The 15,228-nt window shown below is 37.3% G+C and overlaps 1 protein-coding gene across 2 annotated transcripts in view; it reads left to right on the forward strand.

Moving 5' to 3' along the window:
* The first annotated feature begins 3,752 nt into the window (after positions 1 to 3,752).
* The window catches only part of LOC140934935 (uncharacterized), a 12,253-nt gene continuing 777 nt past the window's right edge, over positions 3,753 to 15,228 (forward strand). The window contains exons 1-7 of one of the 2 annotated variants that reach the window (XM_073384491.1): positions 3,753 to 3,897; positions 6,452 to 6,487; positions 8,631 to 8,756; positions 9,253 to 9,276; positions 10,062 to 10,187; positions 13,474 to 13,500; positions 14,037 to 14,162. In XM_073384491.1, the coding sequence (XP_073240592.1) occupies positions 3,837 to 3,897; positions 6,452 to 6,487; positions 8,631 to 8,756; positions 9,253 to 9,276; positions 10,062 to 10,187; positions 13,474 to 13,500; positions 14,037 to 14,161 (525 nt within the window). In that variant the 5' untranslated portion in view covers positions 3,753 to 3,836 and the 3' untranslated portion in view covers position 14,162. Of the gene's footprint in view, positions 3,898 to 5,952; positions 6,315 to 6,451; positions 6,488 to 8,630; positions 8,757 to 9,252; positions 9,277 to 10,061; positions 10,188 to 13,473; positions 13,501 to 14,036; positions 14,163 to 15,228 lie in introns of those variants that run through there. The other variant, XM_073384490.1, reaches the window with a different exon arrangement.

Here is a 15,228-nt window from a genome sequence, read left to right on the forward strand (position 1 = left end):
CGTCAACAAATAATTTTGAAACAAACGGCGCGCCATAATATTGGCGTTCCAAAACAATGAAATGGCGGCCATGTTGGTGTTCTAAACAAATCCTGTTGGAGTTGAACTAGTTTCTTGTGTAAATGCTTTCTTTTGTTCCAATAAATTTGCATGGATGCTGACCACCTGAGTGAAACACTCTACTTGATTGAGGGTGGTGACAATAAATGATTATTGATAATTAAATACAATTAGTTTTTCTGTAGTTAGGGCAGTTCATCACTGAGTAAACCTGCCTAAGTTGTTATTTTGTACTGTCTTGATTCCTTTTGCAGCAGTGCTAAATTTCTTTTACTTTGGGTTTTATACTCGACTGAGATTTTGTTCCACAAACAATTTTGGTTCCCAAGCTGCACACAATTATTACATTGCATTTAACTAGTTTTCGTTCTTCTATTCTTTTATTTCTTTTTCTCTTTATCTACATGTATGTATCGTTGATAACGACAGCATACTGTAAATAACTTTAATTTTTATCACAAATATTAATTTACTATACCAGTTTATGCGTAGTTTAAATAATCAGTTAAATTGTTATTTTTTAATTAACACTTCTGTGAACAAATTTGTGTGAGTTGAATAAAAATTGACTAGGCTTTATGGATTTGATTTACAATTAGTGGAACCTCTCCTTTTGGTCACCTCCAATCCATTCAGGGAACTCAAAATTTGGTCCTGGAAAAATGGTCAAATAATCTTTGTATCCGTTACCTCTATTGAAGGGACACCTCAATTCAGGGGAAGGGAACACTTTTTCTGGGTGCCAAAACACGGGTTTAACCTTAATTTAGGGGATTATACCCCCGAGGGGGGGGGGGGGTACTGCCATATATGGGCTATAGAGGTATGTGCCGCTGTCAAAGGTATAAATTTCAAGCAGTTTACTCTAGGATAGGGTATATAAATCAGCGAGTTTGGGTCTAGAATAGGGTATCATTTTTCAGGAAACTGATCTGTTGTTTGAAGATTTTATCTATACTAGCGAAACAGCTACTCTAGGATAGGGGGGATTTGGGGAGTTTACTCTAGTATAGGGTAGTAAACTAGCTGAACTAGCTCAGATATAGGTTAAGGGCTCCAGGGTCCCAGCGGCACATCCCCACCCATAAATTCCTAAAGTAGCCCCCAGGGATTATACCGTAGGTCTCAAAACGTGACTGACAACAAAGTGGGTTGTTAAGTTTAAGTGTACACTGTCTATCTCTCATAAATCGACGTAGGGCACTTGTGGGCCAGAATTAAACACAGTAGCAGAGATTAGTTAACCATGATTTTTTGTGCACATTATCCAGCTGCTTGAAATAATGATTGCAGCATATTCAAAATAAAAAACGAAAATTGTTGATTAATTATTACAGCAAGGGGCCCAGAAGGGTGACCTCCTTTAATTAACGTAAATTCTTTCACGCAAACATTAACCAATCAGAAGTCGAGGACAATTTCCAGCTGGGTTCTGATTGGATTAAATCTGTACGAAAGAATGCAAATAAACCAGTTGGGCTCCTTGCTGTAACAACCCCAACCCCTCCAGACTCAGGAGACACATACCTCCCTCGGTCCCGAGAGTCCCCCTGAATAGAGTTTCCACTGTATTTGAGTAACTCTATTTGACTTTGGGTAGTGATTTGAATAAATCTCCTGTTAGACACGAATAAGCTCTGGTCACGTTTTTGCGTTATTGCTTCTTGAACATACCGTTAATTTTTTTCTCATCATTTTAATTTTCTCTCTGTTAGTTAGTTTGTGTATTTAATGATTACGTACGCAAAGACTTTGATAAGAGCACGCTCCTGGTGAATACGTGTAACAATAAAAACGAAACTTACCGAAACATACGTTCATTGGTCATTGCATGGTGCTCAGTACATAACGAGGTATGGGCAAAGACAAAGAAAATTTGCAGCAGTGAAAGCAATATCAAAACGTTCCTCTTTTATTAAACCATGAAAAAAGTTAGGCAAATTATTCAAGTGGTGTCATCGTGTCTCTGATAATTTTCTTGCTTTCACTCTTGCTTTTATCCCATTGATTTGCTCGAAAATTATTCCTGTGGGGGGTGAAAGTGCCTTTTTCGCCTAGTTGAACGTCATCGCTGAACTCTCATCAGTCTGCAATTCAATAGAGGCCTGCTGTGCATCAAGGAATTAGTGTAAGGGCTGAAAAGTAAGTTTGTAAAAACTTAAAAGATCAACAACAACAACAACAACAACAACAGCAAAGAATGGAATATCTTTGAACTTGACACAGAACATGTTTTAAAATTCTGGAAACAATGAACTTTTATTGCGCATGTACCTACCTCCGTTTGCGGATGTTACACGCATGCGTTAATCCGTCAATCAAATCCTTTTAGTAGTTTCCGAGAGCACTTAATGTGTATATACTAAAACAATTATTCTTTTAAATCTTGGTGAATGGTTGCTGTAGGAATTTTACTCGCCAATATTTTGCCCCTACTCACCTCGATTTCGATGAAGAATTATGGTCTTTCAGGTATGAATTATCCGTGCACCAAAACCAGCTGTCAATCTCGTTTCATCGACAGCACTCATTGGATCGGAATAGAGAGGAAACGTCGTTTATACGTCACGTTGCCATGGTAGCAAAAATTCTGGATTTCAAGTGACCGTGGTCCTGCACGATATGACAGGAATAAAGAAATGAAAAAATTGACATGTATGACTTTCCCGTAAATAGTTGCACTCAGGAAAAACGGTAGGCCGTACTTTTCTTCCACTGTTCGCCGTGCCTGTAAAGATAGATCGGTGAGATCCAAAAATTTTGCAACCATGGCGACCTGACGTCACACTTATCCTCTCCATGCAGTAAAGGTCCATTTACCACGACGCATTCCCTTATTTGGTCTAAACGTCTATTTTCTTCATGAATCACACCAATTACCTCGTTTTCACGCCGGCTACTAGCCTCAATTTCATGTTAAAATCGCCAAAACATCACGCATCTTCTCTACTGTCTCAAAACTTAAAATGATATCGCTCACGTTCTCTGTTGCCTCAAAGCCATGAGATAAATCACACACCCTCCAAGTTAAAAAAAAATCTGTGTGATATAGCACACAAATTAGAATCTTCACCACCCTTTCTGTGACAATTAACTACTAGTATAGTTTTTTCTCTTTTCTAAATGCAAACTGCAGATAACATGGGATAACGTGAGATTGTAGTTTAGCTTGGACAGTCAAAGATATTGTAAGCGACCACCAGGCGAACTCATAAAAGTGGCCACAATTAGAATTAGTTTACAAGAATGGGCTCTCGAAAACGACCACAAGCGTATTGAGGACAGTCGCTCTTGAGCGGAAATAGGGTTGTGTTGAATAGCTTAGTATATTACTTAAGCATACGGAGTTCGCGTACGTGTTTTCTCATCTTATGTTATGTATTACCTTAGCTTTTAAGTAAAGATAATGCTATATTTGACTGTTGTTGTGCGATCGCTGACGAAACCTTTTAAAAAAACAAATGAGAAAAACCAGCAGGTAGTCCGCAAAATTAATGTGGCCGCAGTCGCCTACTAGTCGCAAGGGAATTTTCGACCGTAGTTGTCATGATACCACTTTTTTTAAGCGAAATATTCTTTATGGTAATTAATAAGCAATTACTGACTTTAATTGAACCGATGCTCACCAATAATTGGCTGCTGAATATATAGCACAAGCACTTAACTATAGGTTACGCCTTACAAATAGAGGCTACTTGAAGAAATGTGCTATTATTGATCTATCATTTCACAAGAACACAAGAACAGTTTTGTTCTCAAGAGAAGGCGAAGTTGCAATGAAAATCATCATGCGAAAGTCACTACTGTTTTCTCTTCTCTTGATCTACAGCAGTCAAGGTAAGGCTCTGACTCTAAGAATTTAATTTATTTATCACATCAGGATGTGTATAATCCACCAGCTTGGCTGGATGTTAGATTTGAATCATTATCGCTTTAAAATGTTGTTAAACGTTTCTTTTCCTGCTTCCTCTTTCTTTTGCCTTGGAAATATCAAAGTAAAAAAAAATGGCAAAGATCAATCAAGTATATTCTGTGACCGATCGACCTTTTTGCATCTAATTTTCATACCGTGCTGCATACCATGTACCGAACTGCACGTACTTCTATCTGTACCTGACAGTTTCTGAAGAACACGCCATAAAACTGAATAGATTATAGAAGACAAAGAAAAAGTATATCAGTGGAATAACACAACATTAGTCTGTTAATTACTCGGTATACAACAGGTCAGGAACAAAACCATCCCAGGGAAAAGGTAGTGTTTTTAGACAATCCTTTTTGTTTTTCCATAATCTACATCAGCAGCTGTTAACTGCTTCACTTCGTAACAAAACTAGTACCTAAATTATGCAAAAGTAGCTAGAACTTCATCGATTCCATCTTTCTGCTTTCTGATTACTAAGTAACTATAGCGAAGGCATAGCGAAGGCTCACAGTTTTATTTTGAAAATTACTAATGATCCACTATTCATGCAGAAGTTTTTAAAATTATTTAGCTAAGTTTTCATAGCTTAATTGCTTTTTTTACATTGAACTGCGCATGCGGGCGTTTTGCTGTATAAAAAAATCTAGCACTTTCAAATTTTTACGGAGAAAAATGTTTTTTCGTAAATGCGCGGCCTCACAACAAGAATGACGTCGGAAATGTTGGAAATTTTATTGTATCATATATTTCCTTAAGTTAAATACGCTCATACAGTATACTGGCCTTCTTGAATGGCACCGCGAGTATTGCACTGCTTCATAAACGAACAAACAATAAGACAACAAATACTTTTACTAGAAAAGACAATGATATGAAAAATTTCATGTTTTATGGATAATTAGCTACCAGATTAAAACGCTTGAGGCAGTAATAAGCTATGTGAAAGTAAGAGAGTACAATACACTTAAAAACAAGAGAAAATGAGGAAGAGAGCGAATCCCCCATATATTCCCGTCTGAAATCTATTTTTAATTCTATTTCATGCCTCGTGGCATTTTGATGACGACATCCGATTGGTATGTCAGAATGACGTTATGTAATATTTTCATTCTATTTTCTCTTGCTAACAATGAAAACGCTTTAGTATTGCCGCTTTTCTAATCTCACTTGCAGCACATTGTTTAGACGTCTACATTACATGATCACTAACAGACAAGTGCGAGGTTTAATTACAACGTGAGAAGTTATATATCGGATAGGCTAGCGTTACGATCTTATTGTGATATAATTACCCGGCCACGTTTTTGTTTTGTTCAAACTGCAAAATCTAGTGAACTATTGCCTATGCACTTTTAAGTCTCAGTCTATTTTACAAAGAGGAAAAAGCTGATGCAGAAGCTTTTAAACTTCCAACATTGAAATAACCCTTGACTTTCAGCCTTTTTGTAAGCGAAAATTTTCAAAAAGGCCCTTTTAAGGTATATGTAGATAACGTTTTGGTTGAAATTGTTTTTTTTGGTACATTTCCCTTTCGTTCTCTCCCTCACGCATCAGATTTAGCCCTATCAACGACACTCCTATATCTCAGGCTTAGCGCGGTTGAGGAAATAATGGATGTTTACTGCTTAAAAACTGAATGTCAAGCAGCCCAATTCATTGTAACACTTTTTGGCACCATTCTCATCTTTATCACGGCACTGACAGATTCAACCAGCCTTTTACAGCCGCACGCAATTCAAAATAAATTCGATTTGGCTTGGACAAAACGACCAGGGGAAAGTCTCAACCTGTAAGAAACAGAAGAAATTTTTCCGCGCTGACTGATTGACTCGATTATGCATAATGTATCTTTTAATGGATGAATGAAAATGTGTGTTGATCTCGACAAAGGCACAATACCAGTGTTATGCCTCTGAAAACAATATCGCCCTCAAAATGTTGTTAAAACAAGCGCCGGGATGTCCGGAAGCGACAAAACCATACAAAGCTGAATAACAATTTGGCATTCCAGGATTGCATTGTTTGCTTTGATAAGTTGTTACACATAGTAGGTTGTTAATTACGGTTGCAACTTAGCTTTGACAGTTGTTTTGGCTTGTAAAGAAGTGATTGTCTACTTCTGCAAACACTGCTCAGTCCGAGCTTGCTTCTGTTCCTTTTGTTTGTTCATTGCTGCTTCAAGTGCACGTTCTTCAAACTTTTCTGTGATCACGTTGCGTTTGTCCAAAAGGCAAAATGAAAGCGATCTGGCTGTTAGCTTTATTTTTGTACATCAAGAATTGCAACGGACGCCACTTTTTGGACAGTTTCGTCCACCGTTACAAACCTCGTAAGTAAAGGATGTTGGCGCTTATTCTTTGCTCTCTTTTCTCACGAAATTATTTTGTGCTATACTGTTTTTAACCTGAAAACTTAAACTTATGCTTTAAACTAAAACCTTACCATTGTTTTACACTGCATGTACAGGTATGCCTTTCGTGGAGTCCAAACTATCCGATCAAGGTAAAATTTTTTTACACTCCATAATTCTTACTTCTATATACATTAACGAAACGTAATAATATATTACAAAAATTTTAGACTTGAAAATAGACCCTAAAATTGTAATAACGTTCCTAGCAAGTTCTCCTAAGTTAGCAATTTGCATAAGAGAGGAATCACTTGCAAATTTCCCGCCAAATTAACAATCTAGTAGTGACGCTTTAAAGCCGCGCTTCAATGCTCTACGAGAACTTTATACTTATGTTACAGATGTCTATTGAAATTTAATATTTAATGACTGAAAAGTTACAGTTCGTTAAAAGTTTATGAGACAACTAGATTATACAAGTAAAAAAAATTAATCCACAGATAAGCTTGAGTAAGCTCGCCAGTTAAGAAATGGAATATTCAGCTAATCTGCCCGCCAATTTTATGAAAAGGAGTATGATGATTGTAGCATGTCTTTTTCTCTTGAAGAAAGATTGAGATAAATGTGGATATTCAAGTTTATTGAATGCAATGCTTGTTTTTTTACTTATTTCAGGGACTTAGCTTCTTGCTCAGTGAAAACGAATTAAGTTATAAAGCAAGCGCGTCAGTATAAACTGATAAATGTATGCGACTTTTTTTTTAAGCTTGAGTGAGCAGTGACCGATAATGCAGTATTATTTGGAATAATCTTACAAAATTACATTAACTACTTCGCGCCAAAACGTGTACGGTTCAGGTGTTTTGTACTTCAAAGCTAATATGCCACATTCACTTTATAGTTCTAGAAGTACTGCCAGTTTTTTTGAATCAGTTAGATTTATGTTTTCAGGTTATCGCAACTATATTTTTATCGCTCTAACTTGTCAAAAACTTTTTAAAAGAATACAGCATAGGCTTTAAGCGACTAATTCACCATTACTTGATTGGCACACAATGAAATAATTAAATACGGTTAACTGAAAATCAATAGTTGAAAACAACAAGATTTTGCTATCAAGAGAGGCACTATAACTTGCTCATCTTGTATTCTATTTAAAATTACTGCTTTTCGTGTAGTAATTTTGCAAGGTAGTTTTCTTAGTAAACACTTTTACATTACCGTGCACTGATTATTAATCATTTCCTTGCAGCTGTTAATGGCCTGTTGTTAATTTAATCTACAATCGACAACAAAATTAGTTAAGACACTTTGCTTTAAACCGGCGGCCTTTCTGACGTTTTGCCAACTGTAAATTAATAAATGAAATAAATGCTTTCTCTAACCCCTTCATGCAATATTGTACCGCTGTTCGAGCTTCCTGTAGAAAACAACAAAGACCCCAACTTTGAATGGAGGAGAGGGGGAGGGGTGTGGCTTGTTTTCCTCTCCGAAGACCCCATTTGAAGACCCCATGTCTCAACAATTTTGTCTCCGATTGTAAAGGTTTCTTAAAATGAATAACAGTTGTTATTTTCGTTGACTTCTGGTACATATTCAATTGGATTGTGTGGACTTAAGAAACCTTTACAGACTTTTACAAACTTAAGTCTCTCTTCCCTTTCACAGTTTTGTGGCTAAGCGGTCTTGGTTTTCAGTTTATCGGTATTTAAATAAATGCTATAGTTTAATACCCAGTAAGATAACAATTATTCTTATACAAACTGCTTACGATGCAAAATATATTTTGAGCAAACGTTGAAGTTGAGAATAGAGGGCAACGTTTGGACTGGATTTTTTGCTGCTGCCTTAACATTTCGATGAAATTACATTTATTTATAAAACAAACAAACGAACAAAAAACAAAAAAACTTAATCAGCCAGTAATGGCCCTACAAAAAACAGAAGTATTATGTTAGACAGAGACCTGTGACGCCACATAGACTGGCATCTTAGATATTACTCAATAAAAAATCCGATTTATTATACTTGTAGGTTATAAACTATAAAGACTTTTAATTGCCGAAGGTCGACTAGAAAAAAATTATATTATATATTAAATATTTAGCTTCATTTGGCGCTGATTTCTGTATTTGTACGTTTATTGTACTAGGCTCAGTTATTTTGGCAAAGGCATGTTTTAACTACAGTATTTTTTGGCTTTTCTCACTTCATTTAATATCTTTTATCCAGACATTAGCACCATTACTTGTGAACTAACCTAGACTCAACTCTTCTTAAAAATGTTTGACCTAGGATGTAAAGATGACCCTCACTATGCCGACAAGTGTCCCGAGATGGCCGCACAGAACAACTACTGTCTGGACCAGGAAACATTTATGAAAAAAAATTGTCCCAAGAGTTGTGGATTCTGCTCGGAAGGTGATTTGTTGGTTTTAATTTTACATCCTCTATGTTGATTGTTATAAAGCCAAAATGTAATCACATAGTTACATGTAGAAACCAGACTTCATTACTGTGACTGACTTCCTCGAGGACATGTATCTGAGACATCAGAACAGCCGTAGCCAATTATAACAGGACCCACTACGCATCTGCAATTACAACATTTTTAGTTGCTAATTTAACGTAATTATACTCTTTACTGGAGAAATTGATCGATCCGTCAATAGTCATAATATTTGCGTCTCGGTAGAAGAACAATTCATTTTATTGGTGACTGTTTTGTCTCAGCAAGCGATTGTCTTTTTAAAATTCCCTTTTGATACGACAATGTTCTCATCAGTTCTTGGTCTATTCCCTATACAAGTTTAGGTGTAATAGCCTTAATTATAACAACTAGCATCTTCTCTTTCCAGCGTCGGCTGTACTCGCTATATTCCATCCCTTAATTTCTAGTATATGATTTTTATTTCAGGTACAAAAGCTCCTGCTCCTGTTGGTAAGTTAATGTTCATTATCAATCTGACTTTGCCCTACTTATCATTAAAAAAGAAATTAAATATATATAACACACAAACGAACCTAGTCACAATGATTTTAAATTGTGTTCGAAAAGAACCTTTGATAAAAGTACAGCAAATGTTTTTTAGCCAGATTCGATGAATTACCGGGTAATTGGGTAACTTTCATTGTTACAAACTCGGACGTACACTGAGGAAATCAAAACATCACTGTGAGTGAAGCGTATTAAGGGGAACGGTGGGGTGTGGTGTGGGGAGGGGGGGGGTTGAGTGTGTGTTTGGCGGGGTTAAGTGGGGGAGTTGGACCTTTCATTGCGTCTTTTGCTGTGGCATGATAGTTTGTAAATACCACTGTTTTGCAAAAATGTAAAACTCGATCGGCCAGTAACGAGCTTTACAAGCCTCAGAAGTCATACGGAGAAGTAACTTGTTTAAACAACTTAGGTTTTTTTATTGCTAGTCTAGTGCATGTTGTTCTTAAACATTTAGCCTCTATTAGTGCTGATGTTTGTATGTTCATTTTGTACAAAAGAGCAAATAAGACTCAATTTTTGCTTTAAAATTGCTCCAAATAATCGCGTCTCTCTAATTCTTACGTCATTTCTCATAACCATAGCATTAACTGTCGGCACATTTCGCTGAATTCTTTTCCAACTAGATATTCAAGCGCATTAGGTCTCTCTTGTCAAGAGTCACAATAACTTATTCCCTTTTATTTATTTTTTAGAGGTCTAAACTAAAACGTTTTCTGTTGTTGTTTCAGTTTGTGAAGATGACCCTAACTACGCTGATAAGTGTCCCGAGAAAGCCGCCATTAAAGATTACTGCAAGGACCAAAAGAAATTTATGGAGAAAGAATGTCCCAAGAGCTGTGGGTTCTGTTCGTCAGGTAAGACACAGTGGTTCTCAAAAATACAAGTCCCTTTCCCTTTTAAACAACTGATTGTACCATGAGAACATATAAAAGGTCCCTTTATCATTTGTTCAGAGTCGCTTAATACCACACCACGAAAATTTTTATATCGTACTCATGAAGGTCTCACTATTTTCTACTTTTCGGCATTAATAAGAAGTGAGTTCTCTTGGCAGGGCGACGGAGCTGTACTGTATACTTACGGTGAAGCAAAAAAAATCACGGCAATTACAATTTGCTCAAGGCAATTTAATTTCAATTTGCTCCCGACAACTTTTATTTGCGCAGACAATTTCACTACAATTTTAATGTGCTAACGACAAGTTTAAGTTGCTCACGGCAATTTTAATTTATTCTCGACAATTTTAATGTACTCACGTCAATTTTGAGTTACCCTGGCACTTTGCGCCTGGAAATTTCAACTTGCTCACGGTCAATTCAAATTTCCCGGACACTTCTGGGCTACGGTAGTGTTACTCGAACTCTAGTGTATTAAAAAGAAACAGTTTTCTCCACCGTGTGTGTACATGTTTCTTTGTAGCCGAGTAAGACAATTTCTTCTTTATTTTGCGTCCGGCTAAAGGTAACAGTTAAGGGGCCGACCATTTTACTCTTGAGGGGGATTCGTGATTTCAGAAAATATCCTGCAGACTGATTTTGGGGATAAAAGATCTTGCAAGGAAACACCAGGGAAAAGTATCCTGCACTAAAAAGAAATATTTCTCATGGCGTCTAATGCTGGAAAAATTTTATCTTCATAGGTTTAGAAAAAGAATTCTTGTACGCAAACCAAATCACCCATACCCCCCCGTCCCTCAAAATAGTCGACCCCTAAACCCTTCTCTACCCTTTTATCACGCCAGTCTTTAGACGTATTCCCATATAACTTCAGTGGCAGCTTTCATCGCCACTACCCTCTCCAGTTCAAGAGAGAAGGCACTCAATGAATCACGAGATGATATCTGATTTACGTTTTTATTACAGGTACACAAAAGCCTCCTGCTCCTGCTAGTAAGTTATCTTCAACATCAGTCTGACTCTGCTCTACTATAAACAAATTGTTAGAGTATAAACCGAATAAACACTTAATCCGGCAAAAAACTTTAAATTTAAATGGATTTCCATGTGTATCAAGAACTGAAGTTGTGCATACAATTTGTCTTCTTATAGAACTCGTTAAAAATACAGTAACGTATTTAGAAAGCCAGTTAGCCAGCTACCATAAGCCTATTTTATTTTTTAACATTACTGAATTCAATGTTCAACAGTCTTTGAATCCTAGAGTAGATCATGAACTGCTTTTTAGCCTTTGAACGTGAACTGCATTGAGTAAATCGCCCCACATCTGAGGTTAAGGGGTGCAGTGGTGGATTGGGGGACTTAAATCCTGGAGGTATAAAATATGTGATATCAATCAATCAATTAATCTTTGCACGTGATTTACACACAAAGTGTCCAAGTTGAAATAACTCGATTTTTTTTCATGAATGACGTCATGTCTGGTAACCACAGCAACCAAACAAATGTCACCAGATTTCGAAAAAAAAAAGTCCTCCTCATACCTCTTTGGGTGGTATTTCTTCTCTGGCTTTTACAACTTTTTTTCGCGGTGCAAACTTAAACGTTCACCATTGTTATTAATTTCAGTTTGTGAAGACGACCCTAACTATGCAGATATGTGTCCCAAGAAAGCCGCCATTAAAGGTTATTGCGTGCACCAAAAGGAGTTCATGGAGAAAGAATGTCCCAAGAGCTGTGGGTTCTGTTCATCAAGTAAGTCACAGATTGTAAACAAATTTACACAAATCCCTTTTCTTTTTTATAACATCTGATTATACCAAAAGCAAAATGCCAACGGTTTATGTTGCTGTTTTTTTTTTTAATCGAGCTCATGAAAGTCCCATTATTTTCTACTTCCCGGTATTGATATAAAAAGCAGTCTCTTGTTTAGGGCAACCCAACTGGTGTCCCGTATAAGTACAGTGGAGCAAAGAGGTCTCGGCAATTAGAAGTTGAATATTTTCTTGTCAGTTTCTTTTCTGTCCTTATCCTTTTCTCTGTTTTTGGTTCATACTCTCAGGGAAGTTTATACCTGGCCTTATTATGTTAAAGGCGAAGGGGAAGAAGGTCAACACGTCTGAAATGGTAGTACAGTAGCTCCCTGCGGGTAACTCCGAATTGAACTATCTCCACCCCAGGGGCCCGATTCACATATTTTAATGACGGGGGGGTCCGAAGGATTTTTTTGGGTCTGACATTTTGGCCAAAAGGGATTTTTTTGGGTCTATGAAAGACGCCGGGATTTTTTTGGGTCGCGAAAACAACAGAGGGATTTTTTTGGGTATTGTATTTTTCATCAGCTCAAATTAAAAATAACATAAGCGCAATTTATAGTTTTGTTTTTGACCAAAACCAGGTTGAACTTAGCATGTTTTAGTTTTCCAGAAGATATATAATAAAATTTGCTGATGCAAAAACACTGAAGGATTTTTTGGGTATGCTAAAAAAGTAGGGATTTTTTTGGGTAGACAAATTCTGAAGTTGGGATTTTTTTGGGTATAAAATATGAACCTCTGTCGGACCCCCCCGTCATTAAAATATGTGAGTGGGGCCCCTGGGATCTCCACGTACTCGCACTTGAGGTCCTATTTCCCTTTGAGCTTGACCCACTCGTCAGTTAACTCGAAAGAAAGAAACAGGAAAAGGCCGCTGTAACTGAACCGGAAGTAACGATGCCCGTTGGTCTCAGAAATTTGCATTATTGTTTTTTTAACACTATCTTTTTTAAGAAACTCTTCTTCCAGTTAGAAATTTAATATTTTGTGCCAGAACGCGGGAGTACCTATTGGCACCATAAGTAGTTTATTTGTCCAATTATTTGGCAGGAGTACGTTGTTATACAAGCCAACACTTTCCACTCTCTTCATTTATTGCAATCTTGCAAAGGGCTTCTTACAGACATGAACAGATTACATAAAGCAATACTTTAAACGAGGTATAAATTTTGTTATGAATGAAGACCCATTAATTGTTGCTTGGAGAACTTAGGACTTTTTTCGGTGACAGAACTTCTCGCTCTCGTAATATCTGCAGCGTCGAGACTTATTCACTTAACAACCTCAGTGGCAGCTTTTTTATATCGCTCGTGCCTTCTTCCAGTTCCAGCACGGGCAATCATTTCATCACATAACAATATCAACCTGGATACGTAACTTGTTGATAGCTGCTTTTTTAAAATACTTATTATTGTCTTTTATAACAGGTACACAAAAACCTCCTGCTCCTGCTGGTAAGTTATGTTCAATATCAGCCTGGCTCTGCCCTACTTATCAATTACAAAGAAAAAATGAATTAGAACCAGTAAACAAACAAACAAACTTGCGTTTCAAAGTTGCATTCGAACAGAACCCTGCTATAACCAAATCTTCAGTAGTCTTTGAATTCTAGAGCTGTAGAATATATAACTGCTGTTTAGCCTTTGGACGCATTAACACACCGCATATATATGGTAAAGTGGCACAGTAGTGACGGGGGATTTAAATTCTGGCGAGGTATAATTTTGTTATATCAATTAAAACATTTAGCACCTTTTGGTACTTATTTTATTTTAAGTGTTTTACACAGAAAGTGTCCAAATTGAAATAGCTTGACTTCATGTCATTTATGAGGTCATATCTGGTAACCATAGAAATCAATTTTCATCAAATTTAGAAAAAGTACATTTCTCCTCCCCATACCTCCTAAGGGCTAATACTTCTTAGACTTCTTTCTACTTCTTCTAGTTCGCGGCCCAAACTAAATTATCGTTCTCCTTTGTTATTTCAGTTTGCGAAGACGACCCTAACTACGCAGATAAGTGTGCCGAGAAAGCCGCCATTAAAGATTACTGCATGGACCAAAAGAAATTTATGGAGAAAGAATGTCCCAAGAGCTGTGGGTTTTGTCCCTAAGGTAAGTAAAAAAAATCATGGCTAGACTTATATAACACACATGATTCCCTCTAGCATCATATAATTTAGTACATGAGTACTGGCCGTTACTCAAAACAAAGCTGTCAAATAATAATAATAAATGGCCTGTCAAAGATGTGGCTGGTCATACGATTTTTCTCACAGGTCCATGCAGATATCGTGTAGATAAAATATGCACGGTCCATGTAGAAATCTATACTGCTCTAAATTCTCATTTTACTCATGCATGATACACCTCGGCTAGCCAATATTATTCCCTAAACTAATGACTGTTTTGAAGGTAACATTTTATGCCATCGGACTCTACAATCGGCAACAAAATTGTTCAGGTATTTCAGTTGTACTCTGGTTACGTATCACTCCCTACCAAGCTTGTACGTCGTGTTTGGCGTAACTAGCTTGCCGCCAAAACTTGGCCTTCAACAGCACCGATATATTGGTTCTCCAATAATCTGCCCGTGAGCTTCAGCTGACATTTGCGAACAGCGGGAAAGGATTTTTAAAACCGCTCTTTTCAGCAGACGTTCATGGGGCAGGAACGCGTGAGGAACCCCTAACAGCGTCTACGTGGGAAGCTAGTTCGCTTGTACAAAGTTTGTTCACCTGCTGTAAATAATCGCGAGCTCATTCGTTCGGTCGTTTGTCGGATTCTTGACAAATTATCGGTAAGTTCGTACACGCTCACCAACATTATTACTCCGGCGGGAGGGAGCCTGAAGCGAGCGAGCAAGGCAGCAAACCTAATCTACGATACATCTAGATTCTTACCACAATTCCTTGCACGCTCATGGCTTTTATACACCGACCTCTGCTGGCGTATTGTGGCATGAACTGTTCGTTGAAGTCAGTTGAAATCCTCGCTCTTAGTGTGTCTGTAATGAATTTCTCGGCTTTCGTTACTTTTAGGGGACCGTCGCTTTAATTATAGGGGAAAAACGTTACCGATGCAATGCGAGTTTATGCGACAACATACGCCAGATGTAGAATTTATAACGAAGAAGAACTTGAATCTATTTTTTAGCTATTTTTTGTATTATCCTCGCTTG

This window comes from Porites lutea, chromosome 4 (genome assembly GCF_958299795.1).
Source record: "Porites lutea chromosome 4, jaPorLute2.1, whole genome shotgun sequence".
In the NCBI taxonomy this organism is placed as follows: Eukaryota; Metazoa; Cnidaria; class Anthozoa; order Scleractinia; family Poritidae; genus Porites; species Porites lutea.